Source organism: Pogona vitticeps, chromosome 6 (genome assembly GCF_051106095.1).
Source record: "Pogona vitticeps strain Pit_001003342236 chromosome 6, PviZW2.1, whole genome shotgun sequence".
Lineage (NCBI taxonomy): Eukaryota > Metazoa > Chordata > Lepidosauria > Squamata > Agamidae > Pogona > Pogona vitticeps.
This window is the reverse complement of record NC_135788.1, coordinates 45,673,777-45,700,222: the sequence shown is the minus strand read 5'-3', so window position 1 is coordinate 45,700,222 and position 26,446 is coordinate 45,673,777. Positions and strand designations below refer to the sequence as shown.

Below are 26,446 nucleotides of genomic sequence, written 5' to 3'. Positions count from 1 at the left end.
ATCAAAATATGAATTACAAATGGTACAATGAAATATGGAATATAGCTATAAATGATAAGTTAACTTGTAATTCAAAGGTTAAGAAAGGAGAGTTGAAAAAGAATAATTTTTATGATATATGGGGTAGATTTTTGGAATATGTGTTAACAAGAAGAAAAGGGAAAGCTCCAAATCAAGAATCAATGCAGTTCTGGAGAAAAAGACAATAAAAGAAGAACAGATGGAGGAAAAAGATTATTGCAAGAGGTCCTGTCTGTGGTGGTGGGGAACATAGTCAATTTGTATTTTGGTTTATGTATTTTATGTTTATGTTATAGTGAAAATAATAAAAAAAATTAAAAAACAGCACTCCAAGATGCTGGTTTCACATAGGAAAAATTCATAAAAAATGTAAACACAAGGCTGCTACCATCCTTCAAACAACACGCAATGGCTATCCTTGCCCATTTTGAACATTGGGATTTTCTTGATAATAAATGTGTATTTACCCCATCAAAAGAAGAAATCACAGATTCTAGCAAAGCAGACAGAATTTGAAGCTTATATAGCAGAGCTGCTTCATTCTTATCCCAAAACATATGTGATTCTGGGAGGGGACTTCAATGCTCATATAGGCCCTAACAATCAAACCCTATACTTGCATAAAGTATACCCTCCTACACTTGGCCTAAATGGACTTCCTTTTAATCAGCAATCTAAAGACAGGAAAGCAAATTATGCCCAGCTCCTCCTACATCAAATGACCACCAGGTTTAACCTGCACATTTTAAATGGTGCATATGGGAATGACTACTCAGCTGAATTCACCTACTTGGCAGGAACTAGAATGAGCCAAATAGACTACTTAATCATTTCATCAAATTTAATTCCATTACTGGAGAATCTGAAAGTAGCCCCAAAATTCCAAAGCGACCATCTCCCTGTCTTACTAATTATGAAAGCCCTACCCATGATACTCCCTGAGGGGGGAATATACTGTTGGGCCAAATGGACCCCAAAGATGGACTTGGATCTACAGCCTCTACTTGCATCTGACACCATGCAAAGCATTACGACATCTATAATGCACACAAGCAACTCGGTGGAAACTTATGAGGAGCTGATCTGCTAGTTCACTGGTTCTTAACCTTGGGTTACTCAGGAGTTTTGGACTGCAACTCCCAGAAGCCTTCACCACCAACTGTGCTGGCTGAGGTTTCTGGGAGTTGCAGTTCAAAAACATCCGAGTAACAAAAGTTAAGAACCACTGTGCTAGCTGATCAAGCCATGGTTTGACAAGGAATGTGTACTAGCTAAAAAAGTCTTACAGAGCACCTATCAAGTCTATAAATTAAGTTCAGATCTGAAAGTGGCCCAAACCCTTCTGAGAGAGGGAAAAAACCTATAAAAAGCTACTAGTGCAAAAGAAAAAAGAGGCCCAGAAAGAAAATTGGGAAAAATTGATCCAAGCAGCAAAATCTAAGGACTTGACTCTGTTCTGGCAACTGATAAAGATCTCTCCAACCTCTGGGCCAACACTCCCAGATTCTTATATCCACCCAGAGACATGGGAGAAGGACTTTTGAGACTTATATAAAGACGCAGATGCGGCCCAGTTGAATAGCACACTTGAAGATGTTCCACCATGGTCACCAGTGTCTACTTCAGAAATACACAATTTAATAGCCCAGATGAAAATGGGAAAAGCCCCTGGAGAAGATCTGATTCCTCCAGAGGTGGTCAAAAAAACCTAGAATTTTGGGCTCCAGTTCTAGCATTGCTATTCATGTATATCAATACTACTGGCTGAATTCCAGAAAACTGGGAATTTGCTATCATACTCCCCATATTTAAGAAGGGAAAGAGAGGTGATCCTGCAAACTACAGGCCTATTAGTCTCTTTAGCGCAATCTGTACATTATATACCAGGCACTTATATGGGAAATTCAAAGATTGGCTAGAGCAGGATAAGATACTTGCAGAAGAGCAGACAGGCTTCAGGGAAGGTCGATCTACCATTGACCAATGCTTGATATTACAACATCTTATTGAAATATATACCTCTGATAAAGCAACTTCACTCCATGTAGCTTTTATAGATCTCAAGGCAGCTTTTCACTCAATATCAAGGGTCAAATTATGGAGGAAACTAGAGGTTTCTAATATTGACAGGCGTCTGCTTCAAATTATTCTATAGAAATACCTCACTTAAAATAAGATGTAGCGCTCACGACCATCTTACTGATGCCATTCAAACTCAAAAGGGAGTCAAACAAGGCTGCCTTCTGGCTCCACATTTGTTTAACTTTTACATTGATTCTGTGGTGGATCAGTTAAAATATATTGACTTTCATCCCCCTAAAATCGCAGGGAGGTATAACATTACTGTATGCCAACGATGCAGCTACCATCTCTAGGACCCCAACTGGGCTTAGAAGAGCATTGCGAAGGTTGTCTATATATTGTGAGCAGAAAGACTTGATAATTAATTTTCAAAAAACAAAAATCATGTCTTTTTCCAATAGGCCAATAATGCAAACATGGATGATAAATTAGCATAGAATTGATCAGATCCACCAATTTAAATATTTAGGTGTCATTTTCCAATCTAACGGCTCTAGGAAAGCACACGGTGATTATGTGGCATTAAATGCCCAGAGAAGTTCTGCTGCAATATTACAATTTATGAGAACAAGGGGGGGGGGCTTACATTCCCTCGGCCATTAAATTGTTCCACACAAAAGCAGTAGCCCAACTACTGTATGGCTCCCAATTGGGCCCCTTCCCAAATATTGCATCCTTAGAACATGTGCAATAAAAATTCCTGAGGGCAATGTTAGGAGTTCCCATAAATGTTGCCAATGTAAAACTAAGATGGGAAACTGGTCACATTAAAATCGAAGCCAGGATATGGATTGGAATTCTCATGTAGTGGCTCAGACTGTCTTATCTCCCTATTGGTCTTGCACCACTGATCCTGCAAGACACCGTAAAGTCAAAATGGGTTCAGTTAATTGAGCAAAAAATAGCTTATTTGGGTCCCTCCAGGTTGACTCTGTTAACCATGGGAATGGAACAGGCAAAGATAATAATTAAGCAGCATATTGAGGGCATTGAGAGACAAAATGATTTAAGCAGTGCCCCAGAATTCTACCTTAGGGAGGACAACTTATAAAAGGTTACAGCAGCACCTTATTTTTTCTAGTTGAAACAGCCCAGGCATAGAAGGGTGTTTACTCTGGCCCAGCTTTACGCACTACCTTCAGCAGTGCAGGAGGGATGGTATAAAAAGATCCCCTGGGCAAAGTGCCTTTGCCCATGTGGAATGGAGCAGATAGAAACAACTGGACACGTCCTGTGGTGGTGTATATTTTACAAGGATGTACACGAAGAACTTGTTTCCCCTCTGATTGGCCGATTTCCTGGTTGTACAGAGCAACAATGTATGCATATGCTGCTGTCTGACTTCAATCCCATTCTTACACATAGGGTTGCCAAATTTCTTACTTCTGCAATGGGCATTGGAAAAAGGACCCTAAAAGAAGATGAGCCTCTGTAGTTTGCTAGACATTCTGGAATTGCTTTAGGGGGGATGTTTTGATGCTGTTATTGTTCACCTCAGAACCAATCATTGCTTTGCATTTGATCCCAATATTTTTGTATACCTCTGTATATTTATATATTTTGATGTTTTATTTGTGGCTAGTCTTTTGACCGTAATAAAGTTGTATCTATCTATCATAATCTCTGACTGCACTAGCTCAGTAAATTATTCTTTAGTAACTACCCAAACATCCTACTGGTACTTCAAGAAACTAATGAAACTCAGAGAGGTGATTGGGATTTCAGCCTCGTTAGCTTTAAAAATCAGCAGAGGCCTTCTCCTTACGAAGGTGTGGACCAGAATCTCCAGCGTAGTACAGTGGGGTCTTGACTTGAGAACTTAATCCGTATTGGAAGGCGGTTCTCAAGTCAAAATGTTCTCAGGTCAAATCTGCATTTCCCATAGGAATGCACTGAAAACCATTTGATCCGTATCTGCTCTTTTCCGTCCATAGAAACTAATGGGAAGCTGCTATTCTGCCTTCGACCACTAGAGGGGGATATTTTGTTTCTTTTTTTCTTAGGTCAAGAAAGGTTCAGGGAAGGCAGGGAAAATACAGTTCAGGCAGTACCAGGCAGTCTGAAGACTGTCTCCCAATCCACTCTCTAAACGCGGGGAGGAGTGAGGAAGCAGACAGACACCCTTTTCACTGGCCAACAGTTAACTGAAAGTTCAAATATTGCACTCTCCCTGCCTCCCACGTGGTTTTTTTCAGTTCGTAACTCAAATCTAAGTATGTAAGTCAAGTCAATATTTTCCTATGAGAGCGGTTCTTAAGTCAAAATGTTCTTAACTCAAGCCGTTCTTAAGTCAAGACCCCACTGTAAGTCATAAAAAGGATGGCAGGAATAAGTGCAGACAATATATTTACATGCTGTACAAATTTACATAGTGCTCACAGGAACTTAAACATTCAGCAGTGAAATGGACAAAACTTAACCATGACAGTCAAATAAGAAGTATAAAGAACACATTAGCTAGTCCTTTAATTTATATTTCTTTCAACCAATCAAACAGCATTCTGTGTATAGCCGCGCTAGCCACGTGACAACGGAAACTGTCTTCGGACAAACACTGGCTCTATGGCTTGGAAACGGGGATGAGCACCCCCCCCCAAGTCGGACACGACTGACTAAAAATGTCAAGGGGAACCTTTACCTTTACCAACCAATCAAATTAGTGGTTTACTTCAGGGTAGCTTATTTCACACAACTGTGTTCTACTAGTCATGTAGGCAGTGACTAATTAACTCCACCTGTACTAACCAATTGCTAATTACAACATTTCTTCTTATCACAGGAATAAATCACAGAGAGAAAGAGAGACAGGGGGAGGGAGGGAGGGAGGGAGGAAGAGAGAGAGAGAGAGAGAGAGAGAGAGAGAGAGAGAGAGAGAAGTGGGGGGGGGGAGAGAGAAATTTCTTGTAGGCATTCAGATTGCTTTGAATCCCAACCAATAAATACTTGGATAACCTGTCAAAAACCACTCATGGCAATTGCTTCATGGTTGAAATGTGGTTAACTGGTGAAAAAAGGGAGTCAGGTTGTGGGAGTTTCCCTTCCTTGTGAGCACAAGAGGAAAGCCTGTAGATTATCTTGACTGCTGATGTTGGAATAGTCAATATATTGCTATATAAAGCTTGGTATCCTTTTTCTTCCTGGAAATGTGGACACAATACTATAAGGCAATATCAGACCATTTCCTGATGTTTTGAATCATGGACACAGAAGTAATATACCACATTAATAAATCAGAAGGTTTTTTGAAGCATTGAATGTGTCTCTCACTCAGCAAAATCAAGAAGAGAAAAAGAATCTTCAGGGAGCTATTATTCTGTAGAAATTCCATTCAGTGTTCACATTCTGCATACCCATAATCATGAACTATCAGTTTCAATTGTTTGAACGCAACCTGGTAATTTAAGCCAAATGTCAGTAACTATGAAAGCAACCAAAGTTCATCCTTTTATCAGACATATATTTATGTTATTTTAAAAGGGAGTACTGCTTCCTCTGGTTACCATAATTGCCCCAACATGGTTATTAGCATTTAAAAAGTGATATGGAGCCTTCACATTGATAGCAAAAATAAATATTGTGTGCAGAGACCTCAAGGAACCAAGTCAACTGTATATGCTCATATGCCAACTAATAGAACCACAAATGAAAAAGAAAAAAGATATGTATTACAATAATAAGCAACATGACTAGCCAGCAGCCCCTAGCAAAATTAGATGCTTCAAATACAAAGTTAGTGGTACAATATTGCAATTTTCCTTCCTTCACTGAACACATAATTCCATCCCTATAAATTATCAGCAGGTATCACAGTCCAGAAATACCTGGAGAGAGCCACAGAATATGGATTTCTGACTTACAAGGTTCATGAAATAAAGTCCAGGAAGCAAACATATAATTGCCTTTGTAAATCCTACACTGCCAAACATATGCATTATATGTACTGTAATGTGAAAGACATATCTTAGGCAGTTGAATTCCCAATTCAAACATAACAAACTAGACTCTTATGCATTTTTCCCACTTAACAATTTCCAGATTCCTATTGATCACATGATCGTGTAAAGATAATTTTCAGTCCAATGCTAATAAATGCATAACAAGATGGACCTAATACAATGGTACCTCAGTTTGCGAACACCTCATTTTATGTACTGGGTTTCCCCAAAAATAAGACAGGGTGTATGTGACTGCCTCCTCTCACGTCACAAAGGAGGTTTCACGTCACTCTTACATACACACTTTACACGCTGCTACCAACCACACACATATCTGACTCCTCAGACAATTGTATGGATTTTAAAAATAAAATGATTGTTTATTGATACCACATAAGTAATAGTAAATCACTGTATTAACTAAACAAGGCAATCAATATAATAAAGTATCCCCTCATACACTCTCTCACACAGACCTTCACTAACACAGTACCTCATAACCTGCACATGCCCTAAGTCCCAAACAAGACCCTAATCAAGTCCCTATCTGACTCACACATCATTCACTCCCCCTTATATACCTTAGCTCCTCCCTCTGAAGTCCCACCTCCTGTCCTGCTATAGGCAGATGAACTCCAGCCATAGCAATGACAGGCAGGTGACATCATCGCAGCCGTCACAGTGTAAAGATAATTGTGGAAAAGGTGAGAGGCATTTTGCCAGATGTCTGTCAGGCATCCAGTCACCTCCTAGCTGTGTAACACCCTACAGAGTACAAACTCCACTTGTCCTAATGTGAAAAGTTTACTGCAATAGGATTTTGACTATGGTTCTTTAGATATAAACGTGAGCACAGAGAGATTACTCTCTTTCCACAGAAGGTTCATGAAGCTATAGCTTAAGGCATCATTGCTTGGGTCACAGTGGGTCTTTTTCTCTCCTGCCCATCCCTTCCAAATGCAACATTATTGGAAGACATGACGGCCTGGCCAACTTCAGACATCTGCTGTAAAACGCTATCTCCTTTCAGTGTCCCAATGAAAGAGTGGGTGTTTTTCAGTCCAATGCTAATAAATGCATAACAAGATGGACCTAATACAATGGTACCTCAGTTTGCGAACACCTCAGTTTATGTACCGGGTTTCCCCAAAAATAAGACAGGGTCTTATATTAATTTTTGCTCAAAAAACTGCATTAGGGCTTATTTTAAGGGGATGTTTTATTTTTTTCATGTACAACAATCTATATTTATTCAAATACAGTCATCTTCTGGTTGCTGCACAATGGTGGAGGGTGGGGTTTCACTTCACTGGAACTTATTTTGGGTTTAGGGCTTATATTACCAGCATCCTGAAAAATCATACTAGGACTTATTTTCAGGTTAGGTCTTATTTTCAGGGAAACAGGGTAGTTTTAAGTTTACGAATTGAAATCCATAGAAAATAATGCCTTGGTTTCCTTTTTTTATTCCCCCCCCCCCCGGCAGTACCAAAGGGTTTTCCCAGGGCACATTGCACCAATAGTGCCGCCCCTTTCCTAGCACAGTTGGTGTTTCACTTTATGAAATTTCCACATTACGTAATGTCGCATAGAATGGATTAATTTCGTAAACCAAGGTATGTCTGTACAGTGGAAAACAAGAAACTGTTTGACCTAATGTAATGTACTGTGATCAGTAAACATCCAGTCTAGTAACACATGTATGCATGAGTGCCAGGTTAAAAAATAAAATAAAAAAGAAAGCACATAACAGTCACTCAGAGAGGCCAGAAAATGAATAGGATAGACATAAACTGTTCAAAGAGCTTACTAGTACAATTACTACAAATACAAGAGTAACCTTTCACGTTACCATATTTTTCTGTGTATAAGACACCCTGATGTATAAGACACCCCCCCCCAGTTTTCTAACCCCAAATTAAAAAGTCTGAGCAGAGCTTAGCAAGTGAAGGGGGAAAGGGATCAAAGCAATCCTGCGGCTGCACAATCGCTTTGATCCCTTTCACCATTGTGCAGCCATGGGATTGTTTGGATTCCTTTCCTCTTCCTTTTGCTAAGCCCAGTGGGGCTTAGCAAGTGGAGGGGAAAGCAGCGATCATAGCGATCCTGCAGACTTTCGGTTCCTGCTTTTCCCCTCCATCTGCTAAGCCCCATGGGGCTTAGCAAGTAGAAGGGAAAACAGCAATCAAAATGATCTTGCAGCCTTTTGATCATTGCTTCCCCCTATGGGGCTTAGCAAGTGGAGGGGAAAGCAGCGATCAAAGAGCTGCAGAATCGCTTTGATCCCTTTCCTCCTCCACTTGTTTTTCTTCTCTCCTCAGCGTACTTCTGTGTATAAGATGACCCTCAATCTTTTGTCTAATACACAGTCTTATACACGAAAAATACAGTATATATGGGCAGCTCATAGGCCATACACCAGGGGTCTCCCAACTATGGCCCGCAGGCCACATCCGTCCCACCTTGTCTTTTTATCTGGCCCAGGCATAGGAAGTTAAGGGAAGGGGAACCCAAGCAATCTCCCACCCCTGCTGTCTTGGGTCCCCCTTTCCACCTTCGGTCCTCGAAAATGTGTAAAATATATGTCGCACTCATACTGAAAAGTTTGGAGACCCCTGCCACACACCGCACACAGTTGATGTCCAAGGTTATATTTGTGTTTGTCCTCCCCAGAAACATCATGCCCTCTCCTAGTGTTTTTCAGTTCTATTCCAAAGCCAGAGGAGCTGCCAAAAGACGTGAAGTCTTGGCTAGCTTGAGTAGACAAGTCTGGGGTATGTCTGAAAAACTAGGTGTGTTAGTGGATGAAATAGGGCATATGATTGTCAAGGTTTCTGTGGACATGCTTGTATGACTGAGTAAGGGCTGTGTGTGTGTGTGTGTGTGTGTGTGTGTGTGTGTGTGTGTGTGTGTGTGTGTGTGTGTGTGAGAGAGAGAGAGAGAGAGAGAAAGAGAGAGAGAGAGAGAGAGAGAGAGAAAGAAAGAGAGAGAATAAATGCAAGATAAATAATGAATGTGGGGGCCAGACTCCATTTTTGCCTTTATCTCTGTGGCTGATATAGCCCCTGATTACTTTCTTATGAGAAAATGCAGCCCCCAGTTCCAAAAAAAGCTTTCCCATACCACTGGTTTCCTTGGACAGTATGTAATATAGCAAGTGATTTCACAAGTACATGCCTCTTGGCCTACCTGCCTGCCTGTCTGCCTTTTCTTTTTTTAAAACAAACTGCTATTTTCTGATATAGTTAAATGTTCCATAACACCATATTAATCTAGCATTTGCAGAAGAGAGAAATAGATAGCAGAGCATAGCCCAGACAGTGATTGATTTATCTTCACTCCCTCATTAAGTATTATACAAGCACCTGCCAGCATTCCAATAGCATTTCCCTCATTATTGTCCTGTTTTGAGAGCTTTATATTTTAAAATGCCATTTAAAGGAGAATTCTGGAAGGTCAATGTAAGATACCAGACATCAAGACAATGAAAGTAAATAAATGAATATACCTAAAACTTCAGTAAACTGATATTATTAAGAACCATTTTCAGCACATATACATTGCAACACAGACTTTGAAAGATCTTACACACACATGTATGCACACACACCTTTTGAAAGTCACTTGCACAATTGTGATTTGGATTGGTGTAGAAATTAAACCATTATACTGATGCCTACAGATGTTTGACACCTAAAAAGTAAGAACAGATTAATCTGTCTCACTTTTTATAATGTTTCAATTATTTCCAAACACAAGTTTGTTCCATTCCATTTCTGCATCTGTTTGCAGTTCTTTAAAAGTCCTTGTGAAAATGTATAAATGCGTATACAGTATAGGCAATTGTCCTAATATATGCCATTTGTATATTATTTCTCTCTCTCTCTCTCTCTCTCTCTCTCTCTCTGTGTGTGTGTGTGTGTGTGTGTGTGTGTGTGTGTGTGCACGTGTGTGTGTTTGTGTTCGTATGCACTTTTGATTGGAGAATGGCATCATAACATTTACAAAAGTGTGAAGAACAAAGGATAATTGCATCCCTGTTTGCATATTCATTTGGAAAGTGTGAATTAATGTGAACCAGACTAATTTTCCCTTTGTTCTGCAAGGAAGCAGTATCTACTGAAATGAAGGAAAATAGTTTTGCATATCCCTCGGTGCACCCATAAAACAACACACATTTTCCTCCTTCATATAATAGACAAGCCAGGATTCCTGCATAACACGTGAAGCGCTTCTAACAAAGGTTTAAAGTGAAAAGGGAACTGAATCGTAGGGTCTTTTGTTTTCCTAACCTTCCATTCCTGTACAATTTATCCATGTGATCATTACTAGAGGAGGGCTTGTTGTGAGTCTTGTGCAGGTGGCTACGTTTTATTTTTTTTACAGTAAACAGAATGCAGAAAAATTGTGGGATAGTATATATAACTACTAAACATCTATGAAGGATGGTCAGGTTGTGATGTGTGCCAGAGTGGGAATCATTTGTTCTGTAGCAGGTCCACCAAGGCTGTTTCAGCAGCTCCTCAAACCCCTTTTAACCTCTACCAGAAAAAAAGTTAAGAAGTTGAGAATCACTTATCTGGGAAATTTCCAGGAGTGCTGATTCTTCTCCAGAACAAGATGAAAGAATTTATTTTGTGTGCGTCCATGACAGAACATTTCTACTGTTGCCATTTAGGAGGGGGGGAAAGAGAACTTTCTGTCATTTCCTATTTTGGGGGGGAAATGCAAAGAACTCCCAACATTTTTAGAGGGAGTGCAACTGGTGATGCATCTCTAGAGTGTTGAGTGTTGAAGCAGTTGTCTGATGGGGACAAAACACCTTGCAATCCATACAGTGGTGCCTTGAGTTGCAAACTTAATTCATTCTGGATGATGGTTGTAACTCAAGTGGGTTGTAACTCAAAGCACCATTTCATATAGGAATACACTACAAAGCAATTAATCCATTCTGGCCGTTTTTTGGTTGTATCTCAAGGCGCTGGTTGTATCTCAAAAGTGGTTAATCCATCCACTAGGGGGAGACTTTTTTTAAAACCTAAGATGACCTCTAAGGTTAAAAAAAGGGCAGGAAAGGAGGGAGAGAGGGAAGGAACAATGGAGGCCATTTTTCCGGTTGTATCTCAAAGCACCTGTTTCAAGTCAAAGCAAAATGTTGTGACCAGAGCTGGTTAAAACTCAAATTGGTTGCAAGTCAAGGCGGTTGTAAGTTGAAACACCACTGTACTTTTCTAAAGTTTGCAAATAAAACAGCAAAACAAAAATCATTCATTTTGAAGAATGCATAAATACCGTAATGATTTATTCAGTGTGGGAAAAATTGCTTGAGAAAATGAACTTATTTAAACATTTGTACATTTTAAACATGTGTACAAAAAAAATCTCATTGGGGGAAAATGCACCCCAGCATTTATATATATTTTTGTATAATCCAGAAAAAAAAATCATTTGCTGGCTGGTGATAAAACAGGATGGAACTACAGTGGAAAAATGAGAACCTAATTGAAAGTAGTCCTGACAGATCCATTAATTGCCTAGCAAAGAGAGTATGTACCCTACAAAAAAGTAATCCTCTGTGTTGCTTGTCTTCGTCTTTCAGGTGAGTACAGCCTATATTACTGGGCCCTTTCAGAAGCATGCATAGCACCTTACCATGTCCTTCTTTCCTTCTCCAGTCTTTGCTACATGTATTCATGCCATAAACCGAAGCCTTCAAAATGTAAACTAATGTTCCAGATATGCCTCCCCTTTGGCAAATTAATAATGAAGCAAACTTAATGAATCCACTAAGAAGATGTAGTAGTGGCTCACTGTCTTCCATTTGTTTTGCCATTTGAATGCAGACACTGCTATTTTAACACTTCCTTGAGAGCAATGTTCTTTTGTAGCAAGGACAAAAGGTGAAACTGAAATGCCTATTAACTTGTGTCACCTTATTAGCACAGGGAAAACTCATTTGACTTGTGGTGAACTAGGATATGTTGCTTTATATGGGAATGCATGAAATCATTTTACTTGCTCATCAGATCTTCCTTGTCATATGGAGATTTTTTTTTTTACTTTGTTGATAACAAAATCATGCAAAACACCTTACAATTTGCAGCACCGTGAGATCAGACAGGCTACCACCTCCCTCGTACTCCCTAGGAACTCACCGATCCTTGTACTTTCCACACTACCCACCAGTGTGACCAAGAAATGAACCATTAACTAAAAACAACAACAAACCTATACTAGTGTGGGGTAGGCAAAAAACCCTGCCAGCCAGACGCCAATTTGGGTAACAAGAAAAAAAATCCTATCTGGCCCCCAAAAGGGTGGCTATATACTGCGCTCCCTAAACCCATCCCCTGGGATGGTAATTTGCAAGATTCCCATCGCACCTCAGCCCAGGGGGAGGGGGCAAAGATGCTCCGCTCCTTTGATGCTGTGTGGGCTGGCAAAACAGCCATTATCCTTCCTGCATGATGCACAATGTAAAAGAAACACACTCTGAAATCTACAGGAACTTACTATTGTATAATCTGTGTATACTAATCATAGCTTTCACATGGTGTGAAAGGGTACATAGACCTGAACCTAGAAGGGAAGATTGGAAGTACATATTCATTCCATTTGAACTCAGGCCAACAAAATTCTGTTGTCATATCAGATCAGTGCTAATTCAAGTCATAAAGGCAAAGGTGAAATGCATCCACCCCCTCACTCTCTCAGTGGTATTCCCCCCCCAATTAGATTTCTTATTAACCTTGATGTTCCCTGAGATTACTTAAAATAAATGAAAATCAGTCATTTTACTAATGCACAAACCATATACCGTATTTTTCACTCCATGACACACTTTTACCCCCAAAAAGAGTGGGGGAGAAAAAGTGTGTGTGTCTTATGGAGTGAATACTGTAACCCTCCTGACCCCAACCCAAGCTGCTTGAGGTGCATGCTGCACAGTGGCTCCCTTTCTCTCCCCCCTCCCCAGCCCATCAACTCTCGCGCGCTCCCCAGGCTCTGGCTATTTGCCAGGCCTCTGGGCTTTCCCCAGAATAGCCAACCTGCCACGTAAAGAGGGCCCGGAGGAAAACGGACGCCGGGGAGTCCTATGCTCTCCATCACTGGGAGTTCACAAAGCCCCCCCCCAGGAGCGAAGAGAAGCGGATCGGCAGACTCCCCGGCTAAAGAGCCTGGGTCTGTGAGAAAAGAGTGATCTCGGGGGCTGGCACTAAATCAGCTGAAGGCGCCCTGGAAAAATCAATCCAGCCACAGGAGGGAAAAGCTCTTCCCACTCCATGACCGGAAGTATTTGAAAACAAAGCAGATTCTAGGAAAACCCACCATGGGAGAGAGAAAGAACAGGAAATTCAGGGCCAAGGATGGCCAGGCCTGAACGGGAGTGTTTATTTGTTCAAGGCTCCAAGGTTGGAGACCCGCATAGAAGGGGGATGGATGGGCTGGGCAAAAAAGCAGTTTATGTAATTGATCCTCCCATTCACAGAGGCCATGAAGAAAAACCTCCCACCAGCGGCAGAGGGCAAACCAGCCACAGCTGAACACCTGAGTCTGGCGGGAGCCAGTGGGGGAGCCAAGCTGCTGCCTTCTCAAAGGTCTAAAGCCGGAGTCACGGCCAGATGCTCGAGAACAGTTGGATAAATTCAGTGGAGTCTCGGGGGAAAGAATCCAGCAAATGCTTCTGGGAAGCCTTCGAGCAGAGAATATGAAAAAAAAAATTCTTTTTATCCTCTTAAAATTAAGTGCGTCTTATCGTCAGGTGTGTCTTATGGAGCAAAAAATACAGTACAGTGGTGCCCCACATGATGATGATAATCCATTCCATGAAAATCGCTGTTTAGCAAAATCATTGTCATGTGAAAACCATTTCCCCATTGGAATGCATTGAAACCCGTTTAATGCGTTCCAATGAGGAAAATACCTCATCATTTTGCGAAGATCGCCCATAGGGCAGCCATTTTGCGAGTGCCGATCAGCTGTTTTAAATCGCTGTCTTGCAAAAAACGGGCCCAAAAACACATGTTTTGCGAAGATCAAGCCGCCACTCAGCTGTTTTAAATCGTCGTCTTGCGAATAAACGGTCCGTGAAGCACGGACCAAATCATCGTCCAGCGAAATTCCCCCATAGAAATCACTGTTTTGCAAAGCAAAATGGCAGTTGCAAAACATTGTCATCATATTGTCAAACATTTGTAAGCCGCCTCGAGTAGACATGGTCTAGAAGGGCGGGGTAAAAATCAAATAAATAAATAAAATAAATAAATATGGCTTTGTCGTTTTGAGGAGTAATCGTCTTGCGAGGTGCCACTGTATATATTTATTCAGCATTAAGTTTGAGTGTGTAAGAATATGTCCAATATGTCCAATATGGCCATTACCTGGCCCTTAAGAACAGAATAACAAACACTGAAGACTGGGATGATACTCATTTGAATTTCATGTGTGTACTGAAGACTTTAGCTTATTGTAAAGTTGTAAGTTTAGATTCTTCTTGGTTCCACTACTTTCTATGGAACTGATTCTTTTTCTTTCTGCCCTGGGGGTATCTCATGGCCATCAAAATGCCCTTACAGTGGTGCCTCACAAAACAATGTTAATTCATTCTGTGAAAATCGCTGTCTTACGAAAACATCATCTTGCTAAACGAAAAAGCCAATTGAAATGCATTGAAACCGATTCAATGTGTTCCAATGGGCTGAAAACTCACCGTCCAGTGAAGATCCTCCATAGGGGTGGCCATTTTCGCTGCCTGTAAAGTGGGGAATCTGTCCTGAAAACACAGTGGGGAGCCATTTTGCACAGCGGGTGGCCATTCAGCTGTTTCTAAATTGTCGTTTAACAAAAAATCAGTTCCTGAAGCAGGGGGCCGATCATCATTAAGCGAATTTTCCCCATAGGAACATCGTTTTGCGATCGCAAAAGCAATTGCAAAACTTCATCGTCAAGCGGTTCCGTTGTTTAATGAGGCAATCGTTAAACGAGGCACCACTGCAGTTTTTTTCTGTGAAATCTTGCACACCAATCCTTAGACACTGCACAGGAACATATACCATTCCATGAAGGACTCTTTATCAGCCCTAGTTAAATCCTATCACTGCTATGCAAGCAAACACTGAATGTTAATTAGGTTGCGTCTGAGAGTTGCTCATGGTGGACAATTACTTGGCTGTTAAGAACAGAATAGCAAAGACTGAAGGGTGGGATGAGCCTTATTTGCAAAATCACACAGGTAACAATCATGGATCTTTGCCCCCTGACTTATCCTGTATTATTACATCACACAGTATTATAATGTAATGATTGTCATCTGTCTGCCCTCCCTTTTGGGCCTCAAACAGAAGCATTTTTGCCCTTCTCATGGATTTCCTGACCAAGATCAAGTTTGATAGCCCTGTACGTAAAGTATTATCCCTCAACAAGATTCTTGTCTCTCTTTGCTACTTTCAAGCCCTTCTACTCCTCAGTTTCATAATGTTGAGTACCATCCATTGCGAGGCTGACTAAAACAGCCATTTGAAACTTGACAAGAAAAAAGGCAGAAACATCTTGCAGAGGACAATACTTCAGGCACAGGTAGTGCAAGACCATGTTGCGCAAGAAATTGGTTCAAAAGAGAAACAGCAGCAGCATCAACAAAAACTGCAAACAAACAACAACAAATTCAGCATTTCCCTCTCCTGTTCTGGGAATTTTTCCAATCTCTGCAAGGGCAAAATGTTAAAAATTGCCCAGACTGAAAAAAATAGTAAGGTATTCATTACATTCCTAATCTACAGCTATTCTTCCACATGCTGCTAGAGCTGTATTTCAGGCTCTAGCACGTATTGTTTATATTACAACTAGGTCAACAGAAAGATGGGAGAGAACTGTTATTTGGGGGTTTTTTTATTCCATTTCTACACATAAGACTGACTAGCCCTTTTGTGCTTCCCTATCAATAAGAGTTACTATTGTTGTTACTGTTACAGTAGTGGTGGTATAAGAAACATTACGATGTAGACATGTATGTAAAAACAACTTTTAACTTAAGTATGTTGGCTTCTGAAATAAAATTGGTGATACTGATAGCAGGGTTGGATAATTTTCCTTCTTTTGGAGGAAGTGCAAATGCAATGCCAGTACTCTATGCATTCTTACTCAAAGTCTTGATACAGAGTTCCATGTTTTTTATGGAGTCAAATGTGTATCCTTGGTATTTTATAATTTTTCACTCCTGCCCTTCCAAGTGCCAAATTAAGAAACACAATTAGTATAAATGTACAGGCCTTTAGACAGAATGCCACATTTTTTATTACAATCGAAAGTGAATTGCTAACTGATTATCCCTGCTTTTACCCTCATTGTGATAAATAAAATAGAATAAAATAGGCTACGTTTTCAAGCAGTGTTTCTTTCACACTTTATAAAATGATACATCCATGCAATCTAAGGAAGCTTTCTTATCCTTAAATGCTCTGCATATTCCATAGCTGCAATAGACAAGATAACTATTGCAAAAGCTTCAGGTTATATAACAGAAAGAGGAAGAAGCCCAATATACAAGGCAGAAAGAACAAGGTTTTCACCTGGCAAAGCCGACTCCTCTACTGACGCCATTAGCATCTCTTAATATTCTGGTGGAGATGACATGTCCAAAGGGTTTCAGCATATTCTCCAGCTCCTGCTCATCCATGGAAATGGGCAAATTTGAGATGTAAAGATTTGTGGGATCTTGTTCTTGTTGCTAAAATAAAAGAAACAGTCTTATTAGATTCAGCACTTACAGAACAGTCTGCAATGACATTGTGCCAGAAAAGGCACAGAGCACCACGTGTAAGGGGGAGAGGGGGTGTCAGTCAGGACAAACGAGCACCATGGCCATCTACTTGATGGATGGATTCTAGTGGTGATGATGATGATGATTAATTTAACTTATATGCCACCCACACTACCCAAAGGTCTCTGGGCGGCATTTTAAATACAGTATGAATACAATTTAAATACAGTAAAAAGATAATAGTGCTAAACACATTCACAGCTTACTTCTGAAGAAAATAAACTAAACATTTTTAAAAAAGACTGTTTTTAATGTAGAAAGCCATCATATGTTTTGTGTTATCCACCATGTTGCAGCTGTTTTGCAAGGTTGCCTTTCAGCATCTCCTTTACTTTTGTTCACCAATGGCCTTTTTGGAATTTACCACAATGTGCTGATGAGAGGAAGCTAGTGAGGGAAAAAATGTGTGCTTGTATCAGATGCTTTGCTGTTATATGTTGTCAAATGACTTCCAACTTATAGTGACTCTAATATGATAATCAATATGCCTAAGGTTTACTTTTACTCACCCCATAACTTTCCATGGCCAAGTTGTGATTTGAACCCGGGTACCATGAATCCTAGCACAACATTCTACTCACTCCCCCTCACACATTGGCTCTTCGATCAAACACTAGGAATATGAAAATCGTCGAGTCTTCATTTTGTTGTACTTCTCTAAATCCTAGATATATAATTTCTTCTTGTCCTTGCTTCATGGCAAGCTGTGAGACTTTGTGTGTACTTCCCCCCCCAAAAAAAAACTTGGAAACCCGTGTGCATTTTCTTTACCAGCAGCAGACTACTCTTCTACAACAGAAACCTCAAACTCATTTTAAAATATTTCCGGACGGATGACAGAAAAGTATTTGAACATTTTGGGGAAGGGCTTGCCATGAATGAATAAATTGGGGAAAGAAATAACTCTAGTACATACGTAGATGTAGATCAGTGGTCAGGCGTAAATTACTCGAAATGGGATAAAAAATGAAAATCCTGGGGGAAATGAGGACGGTTGCGGCAGCGTGACCCTCCTCATTACTCCAAGCCATTTTATTTCCGACGATACTGTGTGTAGGTGGGCATTCCATCGCGGGGAGAGCGAGCGCTAGCAAGGAGGCCCCCTTTCCACCCTGCCTCACCTGAGCTCATGGCTGGTGGATCTGCCAGGCGTGCGGTGCCCGCCTCTCCTCACCAAGGATGCGCTTTCCTAGCGGTGTGGCAGCTCCAGACTGGCTGCTCGGGCGGCAGCCGCAGGTCCCGGGTGAGTGCAGAGGCAGGGGGGTCAGCCATGGATGGCGAGAGCAGAGGAGCAGTGCTGGGAGGGGGTGGGGTAATGTTGGTATATATAATTTTGGGGGGAGGGGGTAAAAGATAAAAAAGTTCCCTGACCCCTGACATAGATGATACTCACTAGAGATGTGTATCTATGAAGGGTGAAGTTACATAACTCTCTCTTTCTAATCCTCACACCCAGTTCATTTCTTATTCCATGTTTTATTCTTATAGGATGACATCCATCCTTTCTTTTGCTCATTTTCTTTTCCAAATGTGGGCATATTTTAAATTTATGTGAATAACTTGGACACATCCCTTCCAACGGCTAAAGTGTGTTGAGGCAGCATTTGGGAAGTTGAAATGTACTGTATGTGTCTTCCTAAGCAGTCTCCTCACTTAATTTTTTTTCAAATGAAACCACAACGATCTACCAACATAAGGACAGCACAATAAAAACTGCCTCTGCCCCACAAAGTGTCCAGGAAGTACAGAACAAGACAAGCCTATCAAGCCTCAAATTGAAATCAGACTCTTTACAAATCCCTAACACAAGACACACTCTCTACTAGAAGTGTATTGCACAACTACACAGGAACACATCCACAGCAAGAGTAGCTTGGAATAATGAGCATCAGCCAATATTTCTGCCAACAGCTGGTAATAACCACGTACAATAAGCTTTAAAATAAAGCAGAAAAAGTTGAAAAGAGTCATTGATAAGGCTGTTTCAGGAGGCAGCATGACTGGACATACAACTCCCACCTTGCTGAACAGTTCTGGCTGATTTTGATTTCTATTCTAGATGTTTTATTATTATGCTGCTAACCACTTCGAATAGTGTTATGCACTAATGGGGCAGTATATACAGTTGTGTAATCAATGGATAAATAAATAAATAAATAGATAGATAGATAGATAGATAGATAGATAGATAGATAGATAGATAGATAGATAGATAGATAGATAGATAGATAGATAGATAGATAGATAGATAGATAGATAGATAGATAGATAGATAGATAGATAGATAGATAGATAGATAGATAGATAGATAGATAGATAGATAGATAGATAGATAGATACCATGACTTCTTTTCTATGTATGAAAAATCAGCAAGATATATGTCAAGAGTAATTCTAAAGTCGTATAGATCTTCTCTGGGTTGATTTGTTTAACTACTGCTGATAAAACATTTGTTTTCTGGCTAGGTAAACTATCCTGGTGTGTGTGTGTGTAGGAACTGGTTGATTTACAGTGACATTTTCACAAATTTAAGAATACTACACATTGTACAAGCAAGCTTATGATCAATGTGTGGTCTGCAAGCTATAAATTGCTCACCCTTGAGCTACAGAGCGTATATTTTACAACGTAAGTCTTCAGACCAAAAATGAGAAGGGCACTGCAGAAAAAAAGGATTCTGGGACTCAAACTGAGATAAAAAAAAAACATAAACAGCTACACATTTTAATTGTCATATTGTATGATAACATTATGTCTCCTGCCTTCCATTTAACAACCTCTCTCTTTTTTTGGAACTGAGCAGGAAAAATATTTTCAGAAAGTTGACTTGGATGGAAAAGACTTTTTTACTGCTCTATATTACTGCCTTATGACATAAAGGCATTACTTCAATTCCCGTCTCATTTCTAGTCTTTATGAAGTCCAACAATCCACATACTTGACACTAAGGAAAGATGCAAAGTCTATCATTCTTTAAAGGTCTGGAAAAAATTATTCCCATTTGGTGGGCACTTCCCCAGGTTTATAGTAAATTATTTCAATTGGTTGTGTATTGTCTGTCTGTCTGTCTACCTATTGTTAAAAAATACATTTCAGGCCCCAAACTCATATTTATCATGAAACGGTAAAAAGAAGAATCCAAAATATCCCTTTATTTCTTGCCTGTGCTTTTTGAGATTAAAACAGTTTATCTTCATTTGTATCTCTTCCTACTTAATCATTCCTATTCCTCCATTTTATAGGCACTAAAATACCATCTGCACTATCTTTCAAAAAACATGCAAAGGCAGTTTAGGATTATGGAAATGTTTAACATATAGAAATAGAACAGCAAGCTGAAAACTGAAAAGAAATACAGAAGATAGAACAATCTGAATTTTCAGATTCCAAGCCTTTTCTGAAAGTAATTATTTCACTATTCTTATCTTGTGAATTTGGGTGAAAGAATTGCTTTGAAGATGCTTAGACTCTTTGGTGAACTTTGCAGCCCCTCATTCCCATTCCTATTTCCACTGGACAAGGCTGCAGGTGGAAAGGTGGAAAATTAGATGCAGTGCTGCCGCTAGCAAATATAGTGAGCATTCTAGGTGCTGGAACCAACTGAAGGAAGGCATTATTAGAAAAGACAATCTCAGCTCAGAGTTTTCCAGTTGCACAACTCTATTAATCTAAAACAATAATTATATTATGCAAATTGTGATGATTTGATTAGTTAGCAGTTTTGATTAATCAGCCAATCAAAGTGCAAGGGTTGGCATGCTCTACAAATGCACAGGAATCACAGGAGAGAAGTAACAACACAGAATAGGTGATTACAATAAGAACACTAAAGAAATGAATGGAGATCAGCAACAGTATACTTTGTACTTGTATTGTGATGGATACAAACTCAATTTCCACTGACTGTTAGAGAAATTCTGTTTTGGAACTATTAGCAAATGTTATACTGAAAATTCTTTTAATACAATACTGAAATTGTCAGTTTTTTACTTTTACATTTTTTGTAAATATTAAATAATTTTTAGTTATGCTGAAATATACATGTTTCAGACATTCCAGTTACATTTGAAAGACTGAATTTCCCTCCACAGATTTTGAATTTATCAACATAATCCACCTGTTACTTTTGAGACATTCAAAGGACATTCAACAGACTGAAGATCTTTGCTTGACTTAAATACAGAATGTGACAAAGTTCAATCAAAGCCCTTTTAAGTGTGGAGCAAATCTACAACACAGTAAGGATGATGCAGACTATCTGTCTGTGATCTGTACACTTGTGAATCTACTGCTATTAAGAAGGTTTTTCTGACACTCGATGCTTCAGAACGTCTGGTGAATGCAGTGGAATGACAGCTGTGGTGTGAGTAGGACCACTAAGTGAGAAGCCAAATGTGTACATATCCATAGGAGAGCAAAAGAGGCTTGTTTGTGTTTCTTTTTTCTCTCTCTATGGATGTTGGTTCACAATATTGTAATTTATGAACATTATGCTCTAGAACATGTATGAAATAGTTTTCATGGAAGGGGGGGGGAAATCAAGATATGTTTCCTTGTGGCCAAAAAGACTATGTTTTAGCATTATGCAAGGAATGCAGCAGAACACACTCAAAAAGCAACTCTTTGCTTCTATCAGTCTCATAGGGAAGAACAAAAATGTCACACATCTTCTCCCCCTGGGTGAGATTATATGTGTTTTGGTTCATTTTTCACCTCTGGACACTTTTGTAGAATAAAAAAAAAATCACATAACTATTTTTTTTACAAACCCACCCAGCCTTATATTTCGCAGAAAAAGCATTTTATTTTATGTAGAGAATTTATCTATAATGCAAAAGTTTTAAATGTAAAATATAAGTTATTTTAATTTTTAAAAAACCCTTTTTTTGTCTGTGAATCCATTTGATGACAAAAAAAGTGCTGGTCTTTTCCACTCTCAATTAGGAATAAAAAAACCTTTCAGGGTTTGCCCATTTTATAAGACGGTACGTCTTTGATGTGTCAGGATACCCATTTTCATTGAGGGCACAACAATTATGTTGCCGGACTTCAATTCACATCAACCCCAGTCAGAGTGACCAATGATCAGAAATGGAAACTAGTTGATTTTCAGTATGGAATTTAAAAAGTGGCAATAATGTCAATTTCAAAAATTTTTCTGCAAGATAGTATTTTTGTTCTAGCACCAGATCAACAGACAAATGCATGATTAAGTAAGTTTCAGTAACTGTTTAAAACCAAAGACTTGGGCAATACTTTTATTGGATCATTACAAAGTTACCAATATGACAAGTTGTCAGTATCTCCGGAACTCTTCATCAGGCAAAGAAGGTATATAATCGAAGATGATCTACAAAAATAAGACACTATCTTTGATGGGTGAAAAGTCTTGGAAACCTCAAAGGTTATGAATCATGAAACCTACCCATAACTTTTTAGTGATCTACTAAAACAACTGCCCAGCCGAGATTTTATTCCTTTATTAGGTCAATTCTGACTTATGGTGACATTTTTCAGGGTTTTCCAGGTAGAGAATACTCAGAAGCTGTTTACCGTTCCCTTCTTTTGAGGGTGCCCTTGTATTGTACAGATTGCCCAAGGTCACACAGGCTGGCTCTTCTGGATGCACAGTGGGGAATCAAAATACCAACCTTTGGCTGTGCAACTAGATATCTAAGTACAATACAGTCTAGTTTTTCTTCAGATTGTATAATGAAGCATTTAGTTGTTCCCTCAACAGATACACTCAACATAAAGTGTGCTGATTCTATACCACTCCATAGTACAGTGGTGCCTCGCTTTATGATCGCTTCATAAAACAATGAAATTGCATAACGATTGTCGTGACTGCCACCTCCTTCTACGTCACCACAAGAGATGACAGGTCACGATCCTTCACACACACACACAGTACTTCTTCGCTGCCACCAACCACACATAAACCTGACACTTCAGACTTATTGTGGATTTAAAATAAAAATGATGTTTTATTGTATACATAAAATAAAATGTAAATCACTGAGAAAAAGAATCACTTGGTATACTATATTTATCAGACCTTCACCCTGCACAGTTCTTGGTTACTTAACACACAGTTACTTAATCACCTAACCTATATCTAACCCTGTCACTCTCCCACTCTCTAATTCCCCAACAACAACCCCTTCCCTCTTAGCACACCCCCCTTATATACACAAACTCCACCCCTTTAAGACCCACCTCCTGCCCTGCCATAGGCCAGGAAACTCCAGCCTTAGCCAAGACAGGCAGGTGACATCATGGCACACGTCACAACGATGAACTTTTTGTGATTGCAAAAAGATGTTTCCTATGGGGGAATTTCGCTTTGCGATGATTGGTTCCCTGCTTCGGGAACCGATTCTTCGCAAAACGACAATTTTCCAACAGCTGATCGGCAGTTTCAGAATGGCCACTGGGTAAATAAAATGGCTCCCCACTGTGTTTTTGGACGGATTCCTCACAATACAGGCAGCGAAAATGGCTGCCCTATGGAGGATCTTCGTTGGACTGTGAGTTTTAAGCCCATTGGAATGCATTAAACAGGTTTTAATGCGTTTCTATGGGCTTTTATAGGGACGTGGTGGCGCTGTAGGCTAAACCGCAGAAGCCTGTGCTGCAGGGTCAGAAGACCAAGCAGTGGTAAGATCGAATCCACGTGACGGAATGAGCGCCCGTCACTTGTCCCAGCTCCCGCCAACCTAGCGGTTCGAAAGCATGCAAATGCGAGTAGATCAATAGGGACCACCTCGGTGGGAAGGTAACAGCATTCCGTGTCTAAGTCGCACTGGCCATGTGACCACAGAAGAATGTCTTCGGAGAAAACGCTGGCTCTATGGCTTGGAAACAGGGATGAGCACCGCCCCCTAGAGTTGAACACGACTGGACAAAAATTGTCAAGGGGAACCTTAACCTTAACCTATGGGCTTTTAAATTTCGCTTTACGATGTTTTCGTAATGCGAGGCACCACTGTACATAAAACACTCTCTGGGCAGTTTATAATTTAATTTTGCAGGCTACACACTGCTAGGTGCTCAATTTACCAATCTCAGAAGGATGAAAGGATGAATCTACCTTGAGTCAGCTACCTAAGCTGGCTGGGATCAAACTCAGTTCGTGAGCAGAGGCTTGGCTGCAGTAATTCAGTTTAACCACTGCACCATGAGGGTCTAACTTAGTACCATCTAGAAAAGGAAACACTCTGCACTGTCACACTTTTTACACACAGAAAATAACAAGCATGCAGTGGGTATTCTCCTGGCTGGGCTGTATGAAAGTTCCACATGGAACAAGAGCTCTTCCAGGATTAATGTTTATGTGCAGAAACTACATGCAAGCAGACACACTGATTTCCATATGTAAAAAGTAGCAATGCAGCTTGAGCCTCCCTTGGAAGCATCATAAATGTTGTCTGTGAAGTGAATAAGTGAATATCCTATACGTTTGCATGCCATGATTAGACCTAATGACATTGCATTCCTAGTCCCTGAATGACCACTCTCAGCTTTTTCTTATGAAGCACTGGAGATAAGATGCTAAAAGACAGCATTTAATAAAGCAAGTGCAGGAAACCAGAATGCCTTGTTCTCATTCTAGCCAACTGATCCAAATGGAAGTGTGGTAAATTTCACAAAAAGCCTCCAAGAAATCCTTGCAAATGAACAGAGATATATTTAACCTATACCAGCGAGTTGACAGGCGATAACCCAGTGGCCAAGAATGCTTCTCAATCAAACCTGGAAAGGAGATTAACTCAAAAGAGAGCTATTCAAAAAGTACCTTCTGTTTTCTGATTACTGCATTGTCTAGCTTAAAGCTAACACTGAAAACAAACTGGGCAGATCCACAACTGTGCCGGAGACCTGAGCTGTTACTAATGGAGCAATGGAAATGAACCCCTCTGCCTGTCTCAAAGAATGGGGTGCTTTCAAATTTACACCCACCATCCCAAAAAAAAGGATGAGGAAATCAGTTTTCCTCGTATTCCACCTTTGAATTTTGGAAACTGTGGTAAATTCTGATAAAAACCAAACTGAAATGAAATTGTCGCCCATCTCTAGCCCAAAGTTATCTGACTGTGCATATGTGTGTGTGAAGGAGGGAGGGTGAATGGATGAGGATGTGTCTATGTGAAGACAGGTGTGCAGAAAATCCATGCCAGATTAAGGAGAGCTGGCTGAAGATACAGTTCAGCAAATTAATGGTATTTTAAAAACAATATTTACACTAACTGCAACATGAGAGCATTTTAAACTCTTGGCACTGAGCACCTTGCTGTGAGAGCCGAGCTTGAGAAACCATTAGAAACATTTGTGCAGGGGATGTGGCCAGATATGCTGTCACTGCTGCCAGTGGGGAAGATCTGAGTCAAGCCTGCCGAGCTGTGCCAAGGAACTCTTCTGGGAGCAATCAAAACTGATTCAGACTGAAACACTCCACATGGCTGAGGCGAAGTCACTTTGAAATGGAGAGGAGGGGCACCAAGAGTTTCACATCCAGCGACACTGTGTGCTGGAGGATAAAATGAGCTGTTGAAGAAAGTGTTATCCACTTTGTTTGAGGTGGTCCTTGGAAGCCCTCATTTCCAGCATATCGGCAACCCTGTTCAAGATCAGAACGGACCATTCACCCCTTAAATATTTGTTCAGAAACTCACAAGTCTCTTAGGACACATTCAAATAACATGCTTAAGTTAATGGAAGATTAGTATAGCTTAGAATCTTTGTAACGAACATCAGGAAAAGATAGCAGTAATGATTTACAGATACATGTATGCACGTTACAAGATACTTGACTTAAGTAGCTCAGATTTAAAATCAACACAGGCAAGAATGGACCTCCAGGTTTAGAGACCATTACATGGCTGCCACACACCACCAGAATATATATTTTATTTTATTTAAAGTTATTTTGAGACCACCTGGCAACAGTCTGTTCACATTAAGTTCAGCACAGTCGTGGTCTTTCCCTGTGTATATTCATAAGAAGTTTTGTTTGCTGAAGTCTTTTATATTGTAAGACAGGTTGCATCAACATGGACAGGCAGCTAGTCAAGGATTCTCAAGATCCACATGAAATCTCCTCTCTACCCTCAGAAAAAGACACCAAACACTTCTTTATTGTGCTGTGTGCAATTTGTGCAAAATGTATCTAGCATTTTTTTTCTCTTTGTGTAGCTAACAACACAAAGATGCAGATAGCGTATCCAATGCTTTACTTCTTTCAAATACCTCGTGATGTGACTAAGAGTTGTTGCAGGGGAATAGATCATTTGTCCATACAAAAGACATCACAGTTCAAAATTATTTATAGAAATGCACAAAGAACAGCTTCAAACACCTGCAAATTCTCTGCATCATGCCATAGCAAGTATACAGTACATAAGGCTTTTTTGGTGTATGTGTGTGTGTGGGGGGGGGGGTAGTTCAAGGCAAGAAAAATTCTTCAGCATCACCATCAAGCCTGCAGCATGCATCTGCTGGGGCCTCTGCAGAATCACATCTCTCCTCTTTATTTTTTCCTGTTTTTAGCTGGAAAAAAAGGCTCCCTGTGCCCTCTGGAGCCCACAA

General features: G+C 40.1%; 1 protein-coding gene across 7 annotated transcripts in view; it reads right to left on the bottom strand.

Moving 5' to 3' along the window:
* Positions 1-26,446, bottom strand: part of RBMS3 (RNA binding motif single stranded interacting protein 3) — a 1,057,118-nt gene that overhangs the window by 210,826 nt on the left and 819,846 nt on the right. For all 7 annotated transcript variants that reach the window (XM_073003441.2, XM_078377327.1, XM_073003440.2 and 4 more), the window contains one exon: positions 16,607-16,764. In XM_073003441.2, the coding sequence (XP_072859542.2) occupies positions 16,607-16,764 (158 nt within the window). The remainder of the gene's footprint in view (positions 1-16,606; positions 16,765-26,446) is intronic.